At 34.5% G+C, this 25,551-nt stretch overlaps 1 protein-coding gene across 2 annotated transcripts in view; it reads right to left on the reverse strand.

Moving 5' to 3' along the window:
* Positions 1–7,414: 7,414 nt before the first annotated feature.
* BRWD3 (bromodomain and WD repeat domain containing 3) overlaps positions 7,415–25,551 on the reverse strand; it is a 121,392-nt gene continuing 103,255 nt past the window's right edge. The window contains exons 34-41 of one of the 2 annotated variants that reach the window (XM_082609032.1): positions 24,221–24,277; positions 22,991–23,131; positions 22,037–22,111; positions 20,545–20,694; positions 19,062–19,225; positions 18,598–18,695; positions 17,894–18,052; positions 7,415–12,654 (exon numbers count right to left, since the gene is read on the reverse strand). In XM_082609032.1, coding sequence (XP_082465158.1) covers positions 11,900–12,654; positions 17,894–18,052; positions 18,598–18,695; positions 19,062–19,225; positions 20,545–20,694; positions 22,037–22,111; positions 22,991–23,131; positions 24,221–24,277 — 1,599 coding nt within the window. In that variant the 3' untranslated portion in view covers positions 7,415–11,899. The remainder of the gene's footprint in view (positions 12,655–17,893; positions 18,053–18,597; positions 18,696–19,061; positions 19,226–20,544; positions 20,695–22,036; positions 22,112–22,990; positions 23,132–24,220; positions 24,278–25,551) is intronic. The other variant, XM_082609033.1, reaches the window with a different exon arrangement.

Consider the following 25,551-nt stretch of genomic DNA (forward strand, 5'->3'; position numbering starts at 1 on the left):
AGGACATACTTTGCACGATTTAATCCTTTTAAATTTATCAAAACTTGTCTTATGGCTTTGAATATAGTATATTCTGAAGAATATCCTATGTGCTCTTGAGGATAATGTGTATTCTGCTATTACTGGAAACTGTTTTATGCCTGCTTCTCCCTGCAAGGTAAAATCTCTTGAGTCAGGTCATTGGAGCTGGTAGTGGGGGAAAAGGCAAGCTTCCCTCTGAGTGATCCCTACTGTAGGAGTTGAGCACTCAGTTGGGGGAAGGGACATCAGCCTGAGATCTTCTACTGGCATAGAACCACATCATGAGCTGGGGAAAGAGTGACCAGGGCCTCAGTCTTCTCAGCCCACACTACCAAAGCAGAACCTCCATACCATGAAAGGTGGTTGGGCAGAAAAAGGGAGCCCCCACTTGTCAACCTCATTGAGACTTAGCCTCAGTAACACATAGCTGGGGGAAGGATAAGAAATGCTGATATCCTGCTCCTACCTGGAAGAAAGCCCTTAGCCTGGGATCTGGAGGGATAGGGAGCCTTTGTTTTTGGCTGTAGCAGTCTAGAGTAGTCACTGCCTTGCTGACCTGGGATGGGGTAAGGAGAGAGCAGCCTTGGTCTTGGTTCAAATACCATAGATTCTCACCTTTCTTGCAGAATTTTCATAGATTTTCTTGAACATACTTTTTTTGTTTTTTTCTATTTGCCGTTTGTCTTTACATTTCCAGAGGTTTTCACCAGTTCCACTGAGAAGTGAGTCAGAAGAGCTCCTCCCATTATCAGGCTAGAAGTTAATCTTTCTAATTCCTTTTTTACACTTAAATTGCATTCTGCAAGCCTTCCTTTATGAAAATTGAAACATATGAAAGCAGTTCAGATAGGATATTTGTCTTCAAATGAATAACTTTAATCCGTAGAGTATAAGGCTTATCAAGATTCTAAGAAAATCAAGACTCAAATGAAAGTATGTTTTGGAGATTAGGAAGATGCATAAAGGATATGCAAAAAATTGAGAATAAAATCATAAGTACTTTAGAAATCATTTAGTGATCAACTTCAGCCTTGTATAGCTAAAGACAACAGAAACCAAGGAAGAAAAGGGAATTGGCCAAAGCCACTCAGTAAGTCTCTGACAGATCTAAGGCTAAAACTAGACCAATGGGAAGTGGTATGTGTAATAATAGTTAAGTATACAGACTTTGGAAAATGATCTGAGGGTAAATCCTGTCATTTATTAGCAGCATGATCTTGGGCAAATTGTTTGCATTTCTACACACCAGTTTCCTCATCTGCAAAACAGGACTAATAATACCTTCCTAATAGCACTGAGCTCTCAAGAAATCTAACTATTATTACTAATACCATCAATTCTGACATTAAAATTCCACCATCACAAACAATCCCTTTATAGCCCATCCCCTCAAAAAAAAAAAAAAATCACGTGAGGCTTCCCCTAACCTGTTTCTGAGGCTGCTGTGCTTGAAGGCATCGACACCCAAATCCTGAACACAAGAGGATTTCATTCCTCATTAACCCTCCAAACCCCATTCCTCTCTCTCCTCTAGTTAAAGTGGATCTTAGAGAGGTATCAAAGTTTCCCCTTAGCTTTCCTTTCTCCCCTTACCTTCCACCATAACCATAGTACCTGACTCTAGAGTCAGACTCCTTCCATCAAAACACATGTCAAGCATACAGGCCAGGCCACAGAATGGTGTGCAACCACAGCACAAGGCCCCAAGCCAGATTTCTAGGTTATATTCTCCTAATATAAGCAAAGATTAGTGTAGGTATAATCAGTTAGCCAAACCTGACTTTCTCTACCTAGCTAGAAAAATAAACTCTCCTATTCTGAAGCCAAAAATAAAGCAGAATTAACTTACTAGAAATTAGGCAACAAGCCCAGAGAAAATTAATGTTCTCTATTTTCAACTCCCTTTCTGTTTGATTTTTACAGCAATCTTTGTTGACAGAACAACTCAACAGTCAATCTGTTGAAAACCAACATTTCTCTTCCTTGGAAGACAATGAGTGGAAAGTGGTTAGAAGAGAAAATGTGGCATTGTGAAATATGAATGAGGCCAATGTAAATGCCACGAACCAAATGCAATTGGGGCAGTCCTAATGGCTTTTCAAAACCCATTGCAAAATCCCATTACTTAAGAATAAAGAAGGGAGCTCTACCATGTAACAAAGGACATTAGTTCTGAGTTAAATTACTTTAAGTTTTTCCCCTAATAACCACATAAACTGTAACAGAATTGTTATAAAAATAAATAAAGGGCTTCCCTGGTGGCACAGTGGTTGAGAGTCCGCCTGCCAATGCAGGGGACACGGGTTCATGCCCCAGTCTGGGAAGATCCCACATGCCGTGGAGCAGCTAGGCCCGTGAGCCATGGCTGCTGAGCCTGCACGTCTGGTGCCTGTGCTCCGCAACGGGAGAGGGCACAACAGTGAGAGGCCCACGTACCGCAAAAAAAAATAAATTAAAAAAAATAAGTAAATAAGTAAGTAAATAAATAAATACATAAATAAATAAATACTGTTATAAAATTCAAGTTAGCAGGGGTTCAAATTCAGTTTTACTATATTTATATGGCTACTTGAAACCCACCAAATGTCATCCCTTTCCCAACGTCTTACCTAGGAAAAAAATACAAATCATTAAAATGATACCAAAGAAGGATTGGTATATGAAAGTTAGGTTAGTAAATGCTTTCTTTTTGAAACACTCTATTCTCCCTAGATATTTTGGATTTAGGGAAATTTTTAAAAATGAGGGTGCAGGGCTTCCCTGGTGGCGCAGTGGTTGGAAGTCTACCTGCCGATGCAGGGGACACGGGTTCGTGCCCCGGTCCGGGAAGATCCCACATGCCAAGGAGCGGCTGGGCCCGTGAGCCATGGCCGCTGAGCCTGTGCGTCCGGAGCCTGTGCTCCGCAACGGTAGAGGCCACAACAGTGGGAGGCCAGCGTACCAAAAAAAAAAAAAAAAAAAAAAAAAATGAGGGTGCAAGGGAAGAGTGGCAAATTAAATGAGTAAAACTCAGAAGTAATTCAAGGAATGTAAAAAAAAAAGCCCAAAACAAAAGCCTAAACTAAATTAAAACCATGGCTTAAACCAGGAACCTTGCTATACTCTCTGAGAATTGTACTTAAAAACTATTTAAATTCAGAAGGGGAAAAAAGTCCTAGGTTTTTCAGCTGGCCAGAGAGCACAGAGTGTGTAAGGTAGCAGTAACTGATAAATTTTTTATCATGCACTGTAAAGGACACTTATGTGCATTATTAGCAGAATTAATCCTCAAAATAAGATATAAGTAAATTCGCTACATTTTTCTTGGATATTTACCTTTGTGTAATTATGCATAAGATATGTACTTTAAGAGTTCCATTCATTTTTCTACTTACACATCTGATATCTTTAAAACTTTTAGTTCCTAACTAACCACCTCCTAAAAGTACTAAGAGGCATAAAGACCCACATCATAATGTCCTATTTATTAAATGATCTTAGATATAAGCAAAAAGAAATGTTATCTTCAAAGTACTTATTGCATGATTTTGGAGTCTTCTTTTCATGGACAATGGAAAAAAGGAAAATGGAACCAAATATCACTCCATTAATAAGATATAAAAGCTAAGACTAGAAACCTGGAAGCTGATATTCTGGATGAACAAGGCTTTTCTATTTACTAGCCACGTAATGTTTGGCAAATTACTAGATTTCACTGAAACTCATTTTTTCTGATCTGAAAAATGGAATTGACTGATAGTGTCATTCTGGTGCTTGAGAATATATTTGAAGATGAAATTTGTAAACTGAAAAGCTCTTTAAAAAAAATCACAGTGCTTGGCACATAACAATTACTCAGTAAATGTTGAAATTAATTAATAAATATTGACTGAATTAATAAAATGAACAAATAAACAAATCTGAGAAGGAATAGACTAGTCTTCCTTTAGCCACTTCTTATCATTGATATAAAGAATGTAGGCTAGGTCTTCCCTGGTGGCGCAGTGGTTGAGAGTCCACCTGCCGATGCAGGGGACACGGGTTCGTGCCCTGGTCCAGGAAGATCCCACATGCTGAGGAGGGGCTGGGCCCACGAGCCATGGCCGCTGAGCCTGCACGTCCGGAGCCTGTGCTCTGCAACGGGAGCGGCCACAACAGTGAGAGGCCCATGTACAAAAAAAAAAAAAAAAAATGTAGGCTACAAATTCCTGGTGGTAAATATCTTCTTCTATGAAGGAGATCCCCATATGTATCTGGAAAAATAACGTAGCTCATTATCTCAGATTGTTCTCTGGAAATTTCTGCTTGAATAATTATAAGCAAAGCAATAAAAGATTAATATTTTGACAGTATTGAAAACTTATTGTATTCACCGGTCATCTTTATGAGGCAACTGGAGAGTAAAAATATATCTACCATAAACTTGAACTATTGTTTTGCCTTAATAACTATTTTTCTGTATCATGATAACTACTCAACACAATTACAACAAAAATGAACAGCAACCTTCGAAACCGAAAGGCAATGTGACTATGATCAAGCAAATGATATTTTCTGCTCCATAGGACCACACTAGACAAAATTAACACTTATGTTCTTACATACAAGGTTTGCTATAATTTGTAAATTAAAGTTTAACAAATAGAAACAATTCAAAACCACCACTATTTCATTATTAATGTTTCAGATGAACAATACCCATTGTAACAAAAAATCCCCTAAAAAATGAACTATTTATAATTTGGGCTGAAAATTTCATTTTAACATGATATTCTAAGCTTTTTTTTTTTTTTTTTTTTTTTTTTTTTTGCTGTACGCGGGCCTCTCACTGCTGTGGCCTCTCCCGTTGCGGAGCACAGGCTCCGGACACACAGGCTCCGCGGCCATGGCTCGCGGGCCCAGCCGCTCCGCGGCATGTGGGATCTTCCGGGATCGGGGCACGAACCCGTGTCCCCTGCATCGGCAGGCGGACTCTCAACCACTGCGCCACCAGGGAAGCCCTAAGCTTTTTTAATAAGAAAAAAAAAGAATCACCTTCAGACAGTTTTACTGCCTGAAATTACTTGACAGACTAAACAAAATTCCAAATATAAGTTAACATGTTGCTATACAAAAACTACTTAGAACTGTAGCATGACAAAAATCAATCACAAAAAAAATCCTAAAAATGAATAAATCTCACCAAGTAATATTAGTAACCTAAATGAAGCAATTTAAAATGTTTTGATTTCTTCATATATTTACTATAAAACTTATTCTCTAAGAGAATCATAAAAATGCTGAGCAGGTAATCTGACTATACAAAATTTACAAATCAATGAAAGGATACTAGCTTCAGAAATTTGTTTTTAAAAGTTCTCCAATGTCAAATTAAGATTTAATTTGTTAATAATTAATAACAGTTAGAATTATCTATTAGATGTTTGTAATCGACAGATAAGAGGTAACATTATTAAGGCAATTGCCACAGCTGGCAAAGGAAAAACATACTAAAGTTACCAAGAAAGGAAAGAAGAAAAAATGTTTCTTCAAAACTTCAAGAAAACACTGACACCATAAAATATTCATTTTATTTAATGTTGTATTTTGTTTACCGGCAATCTGTATCATTAAAAAAATCCTTTATTTATTTATATAAAAGACCTAAGAAAGCAACTTAGGTGTACAGGCTTAAATATCCAAAGAAAACCAACTCACAGGCTCAATATTTTGGTTTCAATTTATTTTGTGCATTTTTGGAAAGTAGCTTTAAATTGTCAGGGGAATAAAACTGAGGAAGAGGGTAGAGAGCACTCTGTCCTTGACCTTCCCAACTAGAAAGAAAAATGGATCTTCTTCTGAATACTACTGTAATATTTTGTCATAAAAATTCTTTACTTTTTTTATCTCAAAAAAAAGTATCAGGCGAAGTCAGAAAACAACAGAGCCTGCTAATTAATAATTTTTAATGTACACTTTTACATCTTTAAAGAGGGCTATCTTTAACCAATCAAGCAACTATACACAAATACCAAACAATGCATCTCCACTTAAATCTCCAAATATTGCAAAAATGTGGACTACTTTCATAGCCATAGGATATGATGCCAGAAGGCAAAGGTGATATTTTTGCTAAATACCTTATTTCTTAATTCTAAATACACAAAACAGACAGTATATGTATGAAACATACAGTTGGGTCTTTAGCCAGCTTACTTACCTTGAAACGAATGGAGTTCTGACCACTGGGAAGAAAATTCTCAGCAGCCATTTAGTTGCATAAGTGGCATGTTCTTGTTAGGGCCTCCAGTTCCTGGCTTAAAAGTTACCTCTCACCTTGGGTCTCTCCCTTCTTCATTTACATTGAATTAAAGCACCATTTATAATATAGTTAAGCCTCTGTGGGCAATTTTACTATAAATAAGAATGCCAGAGATTCATAGCTCAGCTGTTAAAACTTATAAGCTATAAACACATTAGAAATCTATTCATTTCAAAGAGCTCTCTCTACAAAACAAAATGTTGAATAAAGCTTTGCAGGCTGTTTTTTAATGCACCAAGCAGCCCACATTTAAAATGCTAACATATTTTCACCTAAAAGTGACCCAAAGAATATCTGCAACAACTAAGGAAAAAAAGAAAAAAAAAAAACACCTTAAATTTCTTTGATAGGAAGAAGAGCTCTAGTTTCTCTAATTAAAATAATAACAATAATAGAATATTATATGACAAAAGACAAGAAATGAAAGGCCTAAGAGTTACATGTTACCGTTTCTGAAGCTGGATAATGCAAAGGTAACTCCATATTTCTTTCTTTTTGTTAATTTATCTCCAGTACCTGAGTTGAGGCACAAAGCAGGAAGAGTGCAATCGATTCCAAACAACTTGGAATTTTATTGTAAACATCCCATAAAGAATGGCAACAAATTAGTTCAGTTTTTTTTTCTTTGAAGATAATTGCTTATAAAGACTAATAATTGCCAAACAAAACATCTTTTATAAACCAAGCCAGTTTAGTTTACCTTTCTTTACTGAATTTTAGTTTAATGGACATTTTGTCCATATACAATATCACATCAACTATTAACTGAATGATTTTCTACCTTAAAATTTATGGATACTAAGAACAAACATAAAGTACAGTTTTGTTAATACTTTGTAAGGGATTACAAAAGACAAGGATGATAAGTTACAGGACAAAGAAATAACTTACTGATTGCCATCACCACAGTATTGTTTAAAGAATTAACATTTGTAGTACTGCCTAATATGTATCTGGTGGTATATGTAAAAACACATTTCCCAACTGTGTTTCTAAATATTTTTGTATGTGATTTTAAAAGTCAATTACCAATAGCGATTTTAATACGTATCAATAGTTTTATTTTTTAGAAAATACTTACAATGCTTTTATGTCAAAGTCTCATATTCTAAATTTAATTAAGATAGGCATAAGAATAACAAATAGGCATACATATAAATAAACAAACACACCTTAACTCTAAACTGCAGGGCCTTTCTACTGTACTTCTTCCATCAATGAATCATAAATTGCCAGTCTTGTTGAAGTTTACTAAATTAGGTGCACTCTTCATTGCAGAAAGAGAAATGAGGATAAAAGCAAGCAGGAGAGAAATGATGGAAAAGGAAATAATCAAGGATAAGACTATATAAGAAATAAATGTCAAAAAATTTGAGGACAATCCATATTATACAAAATATAGCACCATGAAAATAATTTAACCTCATAATTAGAATTTAAACAAAACTTGTTAAATTTGGTAAATTAAACTTGGTAAAGAAACTTTACTGAGAGGTGAAAAGCAAAAAAGCATGAAAATATTTTCACACTATTTTTTAAAACAAGCCTTAAAACCATGTTAGAATATTCTATTTTCAATATAACTTTCATAAACCCTCATGTAACACAAAGATGTTGGGGATGGAGTTAACATTTAAAACAATGAACTTTAAATGTTGAAATTTCCATTCCTTCCCCCAGAAGTAAACTATTTATTTCAGAACTTGAAATGTTGGTAATTGTTTAAAAGGCTGGATATAAAATTATACTGAAAATTATACAGGATGTAAGTCTTTTTGAGGATGTGAAAATTCCAGCTTAAAAAAAAAGAAAATTCCAACTTTAAAGATAAGTACCAGTTGGTAAATGTGCATAAAATAATTCCCGAGATATATGAGCAAGTAATAAGGTGTTTAATTTTATCACTACCACAACATACAAATTTTGAAAAATGCTCAAAAATGTTTTTATCAAAAAGCTAGAAGTAGCATTCACATCTTTCTCTTTTAATTATTCTGTTATTGTCTGATGACAACCTAGGATTACAACAAAAACAACAACAAAGATAAATGACTCAAATTTAGTTCAAAGTACTGGAAGGCTGAGTTAGGTATCTGAGCACACAGTTGTGCAGAATAAGATTTATTAATTTTACTCAGTTTCTTAGCCTCTGGGTAAACAAAGTGCTGTATGGAAAAATTCCAGCACAAGCCTGATCTCTGGGAAGGGAAACAGACAAAGAAACATATGAAAGAAGGGCAAATTAGATTAAAAAAAAAATAGGACACATGTACACGACAAAACCTAGATTGTTTATCTAGAAGGCATAATGATATGGATGATCAAGCAGTATATATACAGGCTAAGCACTTTACAACAGAGTCAATAAATTGGTAGACAGTGAAAACGGCTGTCTTCCATACAAACTTTTTTTTTTTTAATGTCTGAGATAAAGCGTGTCAAGTTGGGGGGAAAAAATCTACATATAGACCTATGCATGTGTGTGTGTGTGCGTGCAGGCACGAGCACCCACGTGCACACACACAAACATATCTAGTCATTACATTAATAGGCTAGTGAATGTTTTGGAAAGCATCCTATTGCTGGAAGAGATACACACAGCAAGCCATAGAAGAAACACACAATTTTGTTTTCATAAACAGATACACATGCTAGGATCTTAAAGCTGGGAATTAAAACATTATTAGCATTCATGAGAAATATTACAATTCATTGACTGTTAATATCTAGCATAGGAATAGGCTTGTACATGTATATGGTCTCATGGGCCTAAATGTAACTGTTTTTTTCTTAGCAATTTATTTAAGATTTAGACTTTTCTTCAAAATTCTTAGCTCATTTCCTACTTTCTTTGCTATGGCTAAACCCAGATCTTATTTAGGTTTTAAGGACCTCTAAAAAATTAAAGTGATAAAATATCAATGCGATATAAATTACAACACATTCACAGGAGGTGGTATTACAAAAAAAAAAGCAAAGTATAAATGGGGGGGGAGGGAGTCCAGATATAAAAGTAAAAATACTGTCTTCCAAACTTTTATTTTCACACTTATTAAAATAATTTGCATGCAAACAGAAAACAATCTGTTTGTTTTGTAATAAATGATAACTATGCTCATCTAACATACCCTGGTGACTAACTTTAAATCCTAATAACTGAAATCAATATCACAGCAAAATGCTGTTCACTAGTATTTTCACAGTATCTCACTACATATAAAATATGCTTAAAAATGTCTTCAGCCTTATTATTCTAATTATCTAAACCTAGAAAATCTTGACGTTTGGGAAATAAATGTGCCATTTTTATTTTTCAAAATAAATTATAAATAAAGCTTGAGATAGCTAAATCACACAGATGGCAATTCTTCTACATTTCAAGAGGTCGGCTCTTCATAGAAGAATGTCAAAAATTTTTTTCACACTAAAATGATACACATGATACACATTTGAGTATATCCATGAATTTAAGTAACTATGTTACTTTGAATAGGGTAGGCCAAAGTGTTATCGATTCCAGGAAAACACAGGCACACATTTAGTCTAAATGTCTAAGATATGAATAACTAAAATAGTAGATTTTAGCAAAAATCAAATGTAGAGTTTTAAACATGAATAATTTTGAATCTATATTATGGTTAAAAGTGGCAGCTGAGTTACAACCAGAAGTAATTTTGGTTTAGTGAAAAGTAGACAACAACAACAACAACAACAAAAAATCAGCTTGATCTACTGTCCAGTAACAGAAGTTAGTTCCATTAATAATTCACAATACTAATTCACAATACTTTCTTAAAGCCTGAAAATCATTTCTACTGCAAGTGAAAATTGCTTAAAGATGTTAGTCCGAGAATAACCCCCACCCAACCCAACCAAAAAAGCAAAGTTATGTGTGTACTCCTTCCTCTGCACTTAAGGATTTTCAGATGCATGAAATGATTGAAAGCATGAGACAAATACATTAGCTTAGGAAATATCCTGGGATTACTAAGCATACATTAAAACGTTTCTTTTATCCCACAAGACTGATCTATGCGCAACAAATCGGTTGCTACAAAAACAGAGATCAATATTATCCTTCTCACCTCAAAAAATCTAAGAATCTAATGAATTAGCGAATTTGCAATCTCTCAAATTTGAAGAGTAAAATTGATCTTGGAACTCAAGCTCACTTATGGAACCATGTGCACTCTACTGCTGTAAACAAGACCATACGGTTTAAAGTTTTTTAATATATAAAATAATGACTCAAAATATCAGTGTGCAGTGCAACCAGGTTCTATTCTGAAAGATTATCACAGAAGAACCCTTTGGAATGGTATGAGCAGAACCCTATTGAAGTTGATTCAAAATATTAGCTAGCCAAAACATTCCAACTCAAACTAGGTGCTGTGTTACATTTTAAAATTCAAAACTAGTCACTCACAGCTGTTAAATAGTAAGTGGTAGCAGAGATATATAAGTAGTAGATCAAGTCTACTTATACAAATATGTTCTAAGAAAAGACTAATAAGGTAGAGCATACTAAAGAAAGTTTGTTAATTACAACTATTAATTTGAGAACCAATATAATTACTAACCTCTCAGCTTATAACTTATGAGTATTCACTCCTATCAAGCTTGTTCTATTTCTCCTTAGTAATGAATGACAGCATCTATTTTTCTTAATGTTTCCAGTAGTTGTAGTTAATAGAGGTAGCTGAGCTACTATTAAGTTATTCTTTGTGGATGAGGATTTTTCAAATGTTTAAGTTATTTTTTAAGCTACACAAGTTCTATTAATGCAATAAAATATAATAGGAAAAGAAAATGGATGCAAGAAACTTTTGCATTTGGCACCTTGTCTAGATTGATACCTCAAGTATTCTTTTTTTAATAAAGTTAATGCACACATCAGGACACACCACAAAGATTTGCTACATATTTACAAGGCACCAACCCTTTCTCACCTTTAACATGAATTAAGCAAATCAATGAAAAGCATATTAAGAACCCCCCACCCCCCAAAAAAAACTGTAGTATAAATATATACTTCAGTTCAGTACAATTCATGAAAGTTTGGCCTGGGAAGAGTAAAATAATCCAGATCGTTCTTACAATATAGAAACTGTAAACATTTAATAGCTGCCTTTAGGATTGGTGTATTGTGCAAAAGTTATTATTACTGGTACAGGAATCAAAATGGCAAAAACAAACTATATAAAACTCTGTAAGAAGGTGCTATACTTCTGTGATACAAAAGCAAAAGAGGGATATTCCATTGAGATAAAAATGTCATGCTACTCTTAAGAAGCTGAATGCTCCCTTCATGTAGTAAATCTGTAGTGTGTCTGTGGTGTGTGTGTATGTCTGTCTGTGTGTGTTTGTGTGTGTGTGTGTAGAATTTTTTAAAATTTAAGGCCTAATGAATAAGGCTTGTTTGAACAAATGAAGTGTGGAGATCAAAAGTCTTGAAACAAATGTATACTGGCATAATGGAAAAGCACCAATGTGAAAGGAAGCAGAAGTCCCCACACAACTTGCTTTGTAGATTTCCTGGTAAATTCCCTGCAGTAGAAGGCCATTAAATTTTTAAAATTATTCTAAATTTATTAACTGTTAATAATTCCATCCCATGAGATGGCTAACCCTGGCTTTTTCTGTCATTTTACGGACTCTGCCTGATCTGGATGTACCAAGATTTAGAGGATCTTCAGTGGACACAAAATTGTCATTATCAGAATCATCATTATATAAAACAGTCCTCCTGCCTTGGTTTCTTGTTTTAATTCGAGGCAGTCTACTGAAACGTCCTGAAAACATAGTATCAAATTCATCATCTGCAATACGTGCACGTTTGGCTCTGGTGGCTCCTCTAGAAGCACCTCTTCCTCCTCTCCCTCGCCCTCTCCCTCTCGTGCCACCTCCACCTCTTCCTCGACTGCCTCGTCCCCTGCCTCCTCTTCCTCTGCCTCCTCTACTCCATCTACCCCATCTGCCCCATCTGCCTCTTCCTCCCGTGCCTCTCGTCTTCCAGTTTCTTTTTCCATTGGCATATTGCTTTCTGAGTTTTCTTTTAGGCCTAGTTTGTATGAATTTGCTATAGTCATGGTCGCCATCTACGTAATCTTGATCTGTTCTGGAAGTTGATTCAGAGTCAGAATCAGAACCACAGGTACTTTCAGAACTTAAACTGGATCCTAACTCTCCACTCTCTGAGGAAGATAAATGTGATTTCTCTTTTGTTTCTTTTTTCTCTTTCTCTTCTCTTCCCATGCTCTCATCTTCTTCTGATGCACTAAGTAGTTTCCTCTTGATTCCTGCCCGGGGCTCTCTGCCATCACCATTTATAAGGGGTCCATCAAGGGAGTGATCTAAATCAAGATGAATAATTTTTAAAGTTAAGCTTTGACATTGATAAGATGGTTATTTAGGTTCAAAAGTAAAATAAAAAGCCTATCAAAATATATTTGGTGCCCAAAGATAGATGGGGTAAAGTCATGGAGAGTGCTGGAGTATGAATTTAAATCTGTTTGAAATTAAAGATACTAAGGTTTTAATTTTTATCTAATTGCTTTTTGCAGGGGATGGGGGGAGTGTAGAGGGATGATGGGTGGTGAGGTAGCTTGGTAGAAATTTTAAGGGCTTGAACTCTAGAAGGAATAATCTGGGAACATGCATCAGAATATTTTTATTCATTCATTCAACAAATATTATTGATTACCTACTATCTGCCAGGCATTGTACAGACTTTGGAATATGGCAATGATGAGACAAAGTCCTTGATCTTTGAATTTATATTTTAGTGTGGAAACCCTGATAGACAATGAAGTAAACAAATACATAATATAACTTCAAGTACTAATATTGGTTACAAAGAAAAAGAAAAGTGGGTAAAAAAAAGAGTGTGAATGTATGTATGGGGGGTATATTAGATAGGGAAGACTTTTCTGCTGAGGCAGTATTTGAGAAAAGAACTGAATGAAGTGAGATCTGGGGAAAGAACATTCCACTGAAGGAAACAGGAACCCAGTATAATTAGAGTGGAAGAGAAAAATAAGAAGTAGTAGGAGATGACTGCCAGTGGAGAGTTTTAAAGCTAGAGAATGACAGGATCTGATTTACATTTTTAAGAGTGCTATGGTTGCTGTATAGATAATGGAATATAGGAGGGGCAAGATTGAAAGCAGAGATCAGTTGGGAGTACATTGCAATGATCTAGGTAAGAGATGATGAGAGATGTATCAATAAAGGTGATGATAAGTGATTAGATTTAGAATATTTCCTTCTGGGGGAGCTACCAGAACCAACCTTCATAGTTCAAACTGACAGAAATTGCTGATGGATTGGATGTCAAGTGTTAAGCACAAAATGAAGATCAACTCCTAAGTTTTATGCCTGAGTAACTTGGTGAATGGTAGAGATATTTTGCTAGGTTAGAGAACAATGAAGGAGAATAGATTTGGGCAATCTGGTGGAAAGAAAAAATCAAGATTCCAGATAGAAATACTACTAGAAATCCAAGTCAAGACATTTTAAAAAAGAAAAAGAAAAAAAGCAAGTGGATATACCAGTTCAGAACTCAAGGGAGACTTGGATAGAGTTGGAGATATAATTTTGGAAATTTTCAGTAAAGAGATAACATTTAGGGCAAAGAGAAATAAGAAAGCTCGCTGAGAGAGCAAGTGAAGAGAGAGAAGGTGGCTGAGGACTGAGACTTAGTATATTCCAACATTTAAAGATAAAGAACAATTGGCAAAAATAAGTGAGGTAAGAGGAAAATAGGAAAGTGGACTGGCAAAATTGGAGAGAGCAAAGAGTAGGGTTGTATGGTAACCACAATTACAAGATTAATCTAATAGTCTAGGTGTTATGGATTGAATTTTGTGTGCCCACCCCACCCCGTCAAATACATATGTTGAAGCCCTAACCCCCAATATGACTGTACGTGGAGCCTTTAAGGAAGTAATTAAAATTAAATGAAATCATAAGGGTAGGTGGGCCCTAATGCACCAGGACTTGCCTGTGTCCTTATAAGAGAAAGACACACCAGTGCTCACTTGCTCTCCTTGTCTGTGTATGCAAAGAAAAACCTCACACGAGGACACAGGGAGAAGGTAGCCATGAGCAAGCCAGGAAGAAAGCCCTTACTAGACACCAACCCTGCTGGCACCTTGGTCTTGGATTTTGAACCTCCAGAACTGTGAGAAAATAAATGTCTGTTGTAGGTATATGAAAAGGTGCTCAACATCTCTAACCATCAGTGAAATGTAAATCAAAACCACAATCAGATATCACCTCACACCTGTTAGGGTGGCTAATATCAAAAAGATAAAAGATAACAAGTGTTGGTGAGGATGTGGAGTAAAGGGAACCCCTGTACACTGTTGGTGAGAAAGTAAATTAGTACAGCCATTATGGAAATCAGTATGGAGGTTCCCTAAAAAAAACTAAAAATAGAACTACAATTTGATCCAGCAAACCCACTTCTGGATATATACCCAAAGAAATTGAAATCAGCATCTTGAAGAGATATCTGTATTCCCATGTTCAGTGTAGCATTATTCACAACAGCCAAGACATGGAAACAACCTGTATGTCTCTCTACAGATGAATGGATAAAAGAAGGAAATATTGCCATTTACGACAACATGCATGGAGCTGGAGGACATTATGCTAAGCAACATATGCAAGATACAGAAAGAGAAATATTGCATGATATCACTTGTATCTATAATCTAAAACAGTCATACTCATAGAGGGAGAGAGTAGGATGGAGGTTGCCAGGGGCTGGAGGGAGGAAAAATGGGGAGGTGTTGGTTAAAGGGTACAAAGATTCAGTTATTCTGGATATCACATATGCAGCATGGTGACTACAGTTAACAATACTGTATCGTATACCTGAAATTTGCTAAGAGGATAGACCTTAAATCTCCTGAACACACACACACATACACACACACTCGGTAACTATGTAGAGGTGATGGATATGTTAATTAGTTTGATTGTGGTGACCATTTCATGGTGTATATGTATATCAAAATATCAAATTGTACACTTTAAATATATACAATTTTTATATGTCAAATGGTATCTCAATATAGCTGCTAAAAAATGAACATCTGTTGTTTAAGCCAATCTGTGGTATCTTGCTGTGACAGCCCATGTTGACTATTATACTAGGCTAGAGACTATGGGGATAGCAATACAAACTGTAGCAAGAGATTTGAGTGATACTAAAAAGTTGTAGACTTCACAAAACTTAGCAACTGACACTTATGAGGGATAAAAGGTGAGTCAAAGAACACTGTAAGATTTTAAGCTGGATGACTCAGAAGATGATGGTGCCATTAACTGAAATAGTGAGTGCAAAAAAAGAAGCAATCTTGAAACATAAAAATGGATGATACCTAAGTGTCCATCATCAGATGAATGGATAAAGAAGATGTGGCACATATATACAATGGAATATTACTCAGCCATAAAAAGAAACGAAACTGAGCTATTTGTGATGAGGTGGATAGACCTAGAGTCTATCATACAGAGTGAAATAAGTCAGAAAGAGAAAGACAAATACCGTATGCTAACACATATATACGGAATTAAAAAAAAAATGTCATGAAGAACCTAGGGGTAAAACGGGAATAAAGACACAGACCTACTTGAGAATGGAATTGAGGATATGGGGAGTGGGAAGGGTAAGCTGTGACAAAGCGAAAGAGAGGCATGGACATATATACACTACCAAACGTAAGGTAGATAGATAGTGGGAAGCAGCCGCAGAGCACAGGGAGATCAGCTCGGTGCTTTGTGACCGCCTGGAGGGGTGGGATGGGGAGGGTGGGAGGGAGGGAGATGCATGAGGGAAGGGATGTGGGAACAGATGTATATGTATGACTGATTCACTTTGTTATAAAGCAGAAACTAATAAAAAAATTTAAAAAAAATGGATGATAAGCACTCAAGGGAAATTTTTTTAAAGAAGTACTGGAAATGAGACTGGTAGAATAAAGAGAGGTTAGGGCTAGATATATGAATTTGGAGTCATGAGCATAAAGATGATAGATGTAGTTATTAAATTCCTTTATTTGTAGAAGACAAAAAAGTGAGAAACTGAAAATAGGTGGCATGAAAGGCCAAAGAAAAGACAAAATATAGAAATATAGGAGAAACAGAGATATAGGATCAGTAGAGTATAGAAGCCAGGCAGTGGAGTTCCTAGTGGGTGTAGTCAATAGCATGCAACGATATAGAGAGATCAAGGAGATGGGGACTAAGAAAAGGACACTGGTTGGTCACTGAAGATTACTGGTGATTCTGGGGAAAAAAGCTTTTGGAGAGTGGTATGGGAAGAGGCCAGACTACAAAGCATAAAGGAATGTTTAAATAGAAAGAAAATAGAGGTAGGAAGTATAAGCTATTCTTTCTAAAAGCTTGACAGTGAAGGATAGAGCAAAAAGAGAAGTGCCATGAGTATGCAATGGCAGCAGGATCAGAGGAGAGGGTAAAGATATAAATTGGAAAAATAAAGGCACTAATTATTTTAAAGTAATCTGAAGTTTCAATATTTCTCACATAACTGATATAAAATATATCTTTAGAACATCTATTTTTAAGTTATTTGATACTTCAATAACAATGAATAAGCTACTTAATCTTTCATTAAAAATTTATATAAAATAGAAATATATATTCCAATAAACATATTTATAAAAGCATATTAATCATTCTTCACAAACTTCAAATAGATGAACATATTAGAACTTTCTGTGAACATGCTCAGGGTCCATAACATAGGACTAAGTATAAGAAGAAAGTCTGCATAACAACAATAACCTTCCAGTATTTATAACCGATGCCCTCAGACATGGTCCAAAATGGATGTACCTGATAATGAATTATTAGGTCTGTGATTTCTTTTTAAGCAGTGAAAATTATAATTCAAATAAAAGTTATATGAAAGCTCATCACATGAAATAAAAAACAGAGTTGTTCTGGTTGAAAGGAGAAAGCTCTTCTGAGTATTTCTGAAGTACCTTTTTGGATTATCCAGAAATAGGTAGAACAGTCTGAAAACCCCTGAATTATTGAGACAGCAGGCCCCCAAAGGAAGAGAATATCTGAGTAACATAACTGGAAAACCAAAGGAAGGTTTTAAAAGTGGATGTTGACTGAAAGAAGGCTCACTTTTCAACACAAACCCTTTTGTAAAATTGGGGTAGCCCTTAAAAATATGAGGCCTAAAATATATATATATATATATGAGGCCTATTTAAAGGTGATTTTGGATTCTTTTTCCTTTCTTATTCATACGGTTTAATAATATGAAAAACTCTAAATGTGTCAAACAGTCTAGTTTTTACTGTGCTTGGGGAAAGATCTTTTCATTTAGTTTTTTCTCCCTACTCATTTAAAATTTTATTTTAAAAGACTAAGATATGTTTGGAAATCTGCATATGAAATCCTATCTGACTCAAATCTGACAATATTGAAATCCTCATTAACTATAAGAACATGCTAATTTTTACTACCTAAATACATCAGCTTTTAAATGATTTGTCTGCCATCATAAAGGAACAAAGAATAAATGCCCTGTCCATATTTATTTCTTACCTTGTTTAATCGGCAAAACTTTATTTCGAAATGATTTGGCTTTCCCTGGGTCATGGCTATTTCCACTTCGGCTATATCCACTGAAGCTCGATGAAGAAAATGGCCCATCCAGTTCGTCATCAAGTAAATACAGTGACAGCCCTTCAGCAGCATCTGAAACTTACATTTAAAAAAATTGTAATGTTAACATAATTATGTTTTCAGAAATTTAAACAGGCTTTTTTAAAAACTATATCTCAGTTATTTCACTCTAACATCAAAATTACAAACTGTTTAAAGAAAATATGAATATTTCGAGAACAAATGTTTTATTACATCATTAAGCTTTCAAGCACAGTTTGTCAGAAAAACTTGTCCAAGGAAACCACCTCCCCACACTAGGAATCTTCAATTCTTAGGTTGGCAAATATATTATAGATGAGTGGTCTGAGATATTACAGATGTTAAAAATCATAAAGTCACATAATTTTAAAACTAAGTGACTTTAAAATTCATCTAGTCTTAACACCCTCACTTTAAAAATGAAGAAACTAAGTCCTATGACCTAATGTCTTACCCAGGACCACAGAGAACTGGGGATAAAATGCAACTTTTCTATTGATACATCCAAATCCACTGCTCCTTGCATTATAAACCATGCTGCCTCTTCTATATTCTTTAGTTAAACTAAAATACAGAACACGAAAAACAAAAGACATATTTACCAGGAGATGAGAAAGGAGAGCTAGTCCTGGCATAAGACACTGAGGTATTCTGGTCATTTTTAGGCTGTAACTTCATTTGTTTCTGTTTCCCTTTTGGACTATAAGTAAAAATATATAATAATGAACAATTTTTTCTATTAGCAATATATTATGATAGTATGATACAAAATGCTTAAGCTAAGCAAAGAAGAAATGCAATATAATTTAAGTGAAATACTTCAAATTGGTAATAGGACAAAGTTAAATTTCAATCATTAAAATTTAAAAAAAAAGGTTTTGGTATAGTAAAATCCATATAAACAAGGCTTTGGGTTACCAGCTCCACCTTTACACAGGTATAAGAGTTCTAACAACAACAACAAAAAATCTCTTGGATTCCTTCAAAGCAGTCAATAAACTTTAAGAAGTGAGGTAATACATACAAGATGCTTTGAAAACTAAACTGCTATGTCAATGTAATATACCTAGGAGCTCTGCTACTAGATAATGAACTGCTGCTACTTCTTAGACGTTTTCTGTACCGTGGCCTTCTCCTCTTCTGACTCTGGATTGCTGACTTATATTCAGAGACGATATTTTTAATATGACTTTCAAATAAGGCAGATAATCGCAATGTCATGCTATAGATCTGAAAAGGTAGAAATTAGTCTTGTTTTACCAACTACTTTAATTATATAAAAATAACAGGTTATAAACATGCCTGAACAATATCAACATCATCCTTTCAGACATAATATATGTGCTTCTTACACTTGAAAAATTCTTCCTGAAGAATTAAACAAAATACCATTTTCACCTACAAATTAATAAAGATTTTTAAAAGATAATATCCAATGTTGGGAAGGGGAGGAAAAAACATTCTTATACATTGCCAGTGGGTATTTTAACCTGAACAACATTCTAAGGACAATCTGCAATATTTGCCAAAAACGTTAAAATATATACATCCTTTGGCTAATAATTTCATCTTTAGGAATCTATCCTAAGGAAATATCAGAGAATTACACACAAAAACTAATTACGTTCAAGGATGTTAAAGATGTTAGACACAGCATTATCCATTTTAAGTGAAAAACTAAAAACAACCTAAATCTCTAGCACCAGGACGCTGGTTAAACAACACAAAACCACCTACACAAAACCACCTACTCTTCTGTTTTCAAAGAGTAATAATAAGATGGAAAAATGTTCATAATATATATTTTTAAAAAAGGCTTCAAAATATAAAACCTACTGTTTAAAGATTATACAAATATTTATCAGTACACATGTAAATGTAGAAAATAAATCAAGTGTGAAAAATTATGTGTACAGAAATCAGTGAAAATTCATGTCATATGAAGTGGAAGTGAGCATGTATATACCTACTGTGCAATTGATTTTAAAGTTAATCAGATACTAGTGATTAGAAAACACAAAAAATTATTACTTTTTCATTCTCAAGATGCTTAAATACTGACAAAACACAGAGAAAGTATTAAATGTGAGTATGAATAAACAGTTATAATTTCCCAATATAGTTCACTAATTTGTTATAATAAAGGAACATAAATATTCAGAGCTAATCTAAATATTTCATATAAATTAATCCAATCAACCATTTTTATTTATCAAATTATTTATTGGACATATTAAAGAGTACTCAAATTTCTACCACTACTTTCCTTGACTTCTCTCTGGCAAATATAGGTATTACTTAAGAGTAAAGAAGAGGCAGGTAGGAGAAAGGAAGAAGGGCTTAATTTCAGAATGACTATGCTAAATGTATCTTTAATGCATGCTTAATAAACTGTTTCAGGGAAAGTACTGAGAATCAAACTTTAGAAACTATGTCAGAATGGTAGTACATACTTGTTTAGCAATTTTAAAACTGGTGAAAGAAAATTGCCTGATATATATAACTAAACACTTAGGTAATTAATCCACCTAATATTGTTTTTTTCATACCCTTGACTTTTTATTAGAGGTATAAGCTTTGGAGTTGCTGAATATTTGGCGAACATCCTTATAAAATTCCAGAGGACTACCATAGTTTCCTGCTTCCAAAGTTTCTTTCACAGTGCTGAAGTCCATAGGAGTGTCTATAACATGACAATCCTACAAAGAAGAATGTGTTATTAAACACACAGGCTGAGTAACAACACTACATAATACAATGGGACTGAGATTTGCATCATCATGAAACAAACACACTGCTCTTCAATCTGCCAGTTACCTCTTCGTAGTCCCAAACCATCCATTTAATAGAGGTCTTTGGTGGCTCAGGGAAACAGCAGGGGTCTGTGGGAGGGTCTTAGCCCTCACCTTTCAATGGAAAACCATATGACTCTCTCAAGGGACAGAACAGAAAATCCACAGCCACTGGCTTCATCTCTACATAGATGGGAATATCTTGGAAATAGGTAGCGAATTTGTGACATGGAATTATTTAATTCTGTGTGAATAATCCCATCTTCTACTTTCATTGAGCAATGTGCCAGGGAGTTGGCATGAGGGTATTCTACCTAAACTGTCATTAGTTGAAGGTCAAAATCAAATTGGCCATGTTTGTGCCTTTCTCCTATCTTTTTGTTTTTTAATAAATGTGACACTTGTGCTTCATCTAAAGTCTTCAGTCTCAGATTCATAATTAGTTTGATCTTTATTAGTTAGTGGTAGGAGAAGATTCTTTCTATTTTAACCTAAATCTTTCAAGTCTAGTTAAGATATTCCTAGGGTTATCATATGGAATTACATCTGAAATTTATACTTATGTATACCACAACCACCAATAATAAACATGTTCTGGAGTGAAAACCATAGTCAATATTAGATCCTTCATCCTACTTAGAATCATTAAGAAATAAAAGCACAACATTTCTCTCAAAGGAGAATCCAAAGGGCTAGATGAAGGAGCAGAAGAAAGGTATTAAAAAAAGAGAAAGTATTTTTCAAAGTATGAGAAACCACAGTTGATCTTAATGTATCTTCTTAATTTTTTTTGCTAAATCATAAAAACCAAAGTGTATTTCAACATAATATGGCTTATGAAACAAACATTTTCATAGAGAAAAAATATTGGAACTTCATGTAATACAATGACCAAAACTCAAAAGACCCAGTCAGCCTGCTGAATAAAGTCCCACTGGGAACAATCAGCTGCAGTTACAGACATAATTATGTTGTGTAATTGATGCTTTCTACTCTGCTACAGTAGTTTTAGACCTATAGAAACAAACATCTACCCAGATGCTACAAAGAACTCTCCAGAGCATGTGTTGTTTAAAAGACAAAAAATAAACAACCAAAAACTCAAACAAAGGTAAAAAGATAGTGAGCAAAGTTGAAAAATAGCTTTACAAATTGTAAAAGGTTTATTTACAGTATGGGGATTTAAAAAAGTAAAACAACACAAAAACAACCAGAACATATATGCCTTTTAAGAGACTACTAGGCCTACCTCACAAAGAGATGGATCTTGTTGTCGTTCTGGAATAACTGACTCAGAGGATTCACCCTCTTGCTCTTGATGGCCCTATTAGGGTAAAGAAGATATATTGTATTTCCAGGCCACCACAACAAAATATCAAGACTTGCAATGCAATTATGATTTAAAGCTCAAAGATCCATAAACAGGAATTATGTTTTTACTGACTATAATTTAAGATGAAGGAATTCTACATTCACCATTCTCCTCTACCATGAAAAACACAAAACTAATTTATTCTACCTAAACCCCCTACAATAACAAATCAAGTTTTGTTGAATGTAATTTTGTTCCTTATTTGAATAATATTTTTTCCCAACTGAAACCTGTGTATGCAGAGAATACTGATGTTTACTAATTTCAGAGGATAGTTTGATGTATTTCTGAAATATTGCTGTACCTTTTTTCTGAAAAAGCTAAAACAGATTTGCTATCTATACTAAAAGGTTATTCAACATATAAATAGATATACTCCTAGAAAAGGAATCCTCTAATTTAAGTTCTCATGCTTTTATCTTTGACGAAAAGTAATTTGGTATATTGATTACTCTAAGTGATCATATTGAAGAACTTATTTATTGTAAATTAAATAGGGCTGATATATGTTATCAAGGGTTTCCAGTGTGTAGAAGTTTATTAGAAGTTAATAAAATACATTATACAAATATGCAAAATAAAAGCAGCAAGGAAATTCAAAGATGTTTAGATTAAAATTTGGTTTACAACTGTGTAATTTACAAAGTACATGTCAGGCATTTTAAAAAGTCATGACTAATCACACTACCCACTTTCACAATTCAAAGATACACAAACAAAGAAGGAAGAAGGAAGGAAGGAAGAAAGGGGGGAAAGGGCTCTTAACTAGAACTTAGCATGGACATTTATGGGAAATTACATATTGGTAATTATTTAAATAACTATACTTACTGGGTAGGAAAGAGGATCAGATGGCTGTCGAAATGGCTCTGAGTCTTCACGTTCATAAATGAGGCCCAACAGTTCTGTGCATTGTTTTCTCCAAGCATCAGGATTACACTTTAAAGACAGTCTTCTGCCTCGGCATTTGACCTGTAGATTTTAAAAGAATTATATCTAAAAGCTCTTTCCTTAAGTCTTCATTGATTTTCTCCTGTCTTCCTATGTTAATATATATCTATATAAGATAGAGCAGCTGCTATTTAAAAGTTTCTTAGTTTAGATTAAACATCATTCTCCCTGGCAAAAATATAAACAAATAAAAACTGGATATTATATTCTTAGAAACAGCAAGAATTCTAGCATTCTGAATTCTCACTTTAAGAAAATCTACAAGGTCAATAATTTTAATACCTTAGTCTTTGCCGCTAGTTAAGAATATTTGACAATGGCACCGTAATTTTCTTAAAATAACACTTGAACAATATATATATTCTTAAGTAAATCCTTTGTGGTCATAATATATTCTTGCCTTTAGTATTTGATGCCATTTTTACACAATCTGTTTCAGTATCTGAAAGGAAACATTTTCCTTATATACAACAAATGTTTGTCTAATTATCATAGAGGAGAAGTGTGCAGAACAGAGTTAACATAACAGACCTGAGGCTATCTATAGCAGGGCTTGCTTATAAGGTTGGCCCTTGACTGGCGTCTAAGAACTTGGTACTTGAACTCTTTCCTAAGTAATAAAGGTGGTTTACTGTGCCCACACTGTTTGTACAAAGAATGTCACTTGTGTTGAACATTCACTTGCCTGTACATTTCCTATGCTTTCCTGCTTTCTGGGAGTCTGGAATCTTGGCATGTGCTAGCTAGATGGGGTTTACATAACAAGCTCCCAATAAATTCTTTGGGAGCTCAGTCTCTAATCACACACATGTTGCTATATTTTCACTGTGGGGAAAGAATGTACTATGTGTGGCCCTTCAGAGGAGAGAGAGAACATAAAGAAAACTGCACATGGATTCCTCCAGACTCTGTCTGTATCTTTTTCCCTGTGATCCAGCTGTGTATCCTTACTGTGTCACTGTCATAAACCTTAGCAATGAGTTAACAAGTATATATACTGAGTTCCATAAGTCTTTCTAGCAATTCTCCAAATATGTGGAGTTGGTCTTAGGGATCCCTGACACAGGAAGCCTGAATTTTTTCTTATCAGCAGTTCACTTATCCACTTACCCTTCTTCCAGATGAAGTACCAGGACCATCTGAATCTAAATCAACCATTTCTGTATCCTAAAATTAAAATGGAAGAGTGGGAGAAGATATTAAGTTTATAAATTAGTCTTACAAATTAGATAAAATTTACAAAGAAATGACAAATATAATCACAATTAACTCCCTCATTGGACCAGGCAACAGAACAAAGGTGGGAGGGAGACTCACTCCAAACTTCACCTACATGCTATATACAAGTTGGAAAATATACTGGGAGAAGAAGAGTAAATGAGGTTTCTCTTTAAATCAGAATAGGAAGTGAGGGGGAAAGTACAATGATTGGTATCTAAAGTTTTACCTAAATGTTAGTATTTTTTTAAAAAATTATTTTATATGACATGCTAATTTAATATACTATAATCATGAATTACTCATGATTAATATTTTGCTACTTCAAGAAATACATCTCTTTTCTATAGGGAAAATATGAATGTGTATTAAAACATAAGATTCAGTTAAGTATCCCTCTGAGGGTTAGTTTTTTAATACAAAGAGGCAAGGCCCACACACCACTATTAACTTGGTGATGGTGAAGCACATTGGTAATGCCTCGGATAATCTAGAAAATGGCTACAAATGAACTTATCTACAAAACAGAAATAGAGTTACACATGTAGAAAATAAATTTATGGTTACCAGGAGGGTAACGGTGGGGGAGGGATAAACTGGAAGATTGGGACTGACGTATTCACACTACTATATATAAAATAGATAACTAATAAGGACCTACTGTCTAGCACAGGGAACTGTACTCAATACTCTGTAATGGCCTATATGGGAAAATAATCTAAAAAAGAGTGGATATATGTATATGTATATGTATAACAGATTCACTTTGCTGTACACCTGAAATTAACACAGCATTGCAAATCAACTATACCCAAATAATTTTTTTTTAAAAAAAGCAAAGTAGCTCATGAGCCATTGGTTTCCCTTTCTAAAATTGCTGAACTACATTTTACTTTAATTTTCTATTCTAACCCAGAGTGCCATTCTGAGGTGAGCAACATCCATCCATGATAAAAACTCCCTGTGGGGTTAATATCCAAAAGGTATAACAAAATAGGTATAGATTTTATTTCAACATAATAAAGGCCATATATGACAAACTCACAGCTAACTTCATGGTCAATGGAAAAAACCCAAAAGCTTTTCCTCTAAGATCAGGAACGAGACAAGGATGCCCACTCTTTTATTTTATTTAACATAGTATTGGAAGTCCTAGCTAGAACAATTAGTCAAGAAAAACAAAAGACATCCAAATTAAAAAGGAAGAAGTAATACTGTCTCTG

The sequence above is a fragment of the Mesoplodon mirus genome (assembly GCF_964341445.2).
Source record: "Mesoplodon mirus genome assembly, chromosome: X".
NCBI classification, from domain to species: Eukaryota; Metazoa; Chordata; class Mammalia; order Artiodactyla; family Ziphiidae; genus Mesoplodon; species Mesoplodon mirus.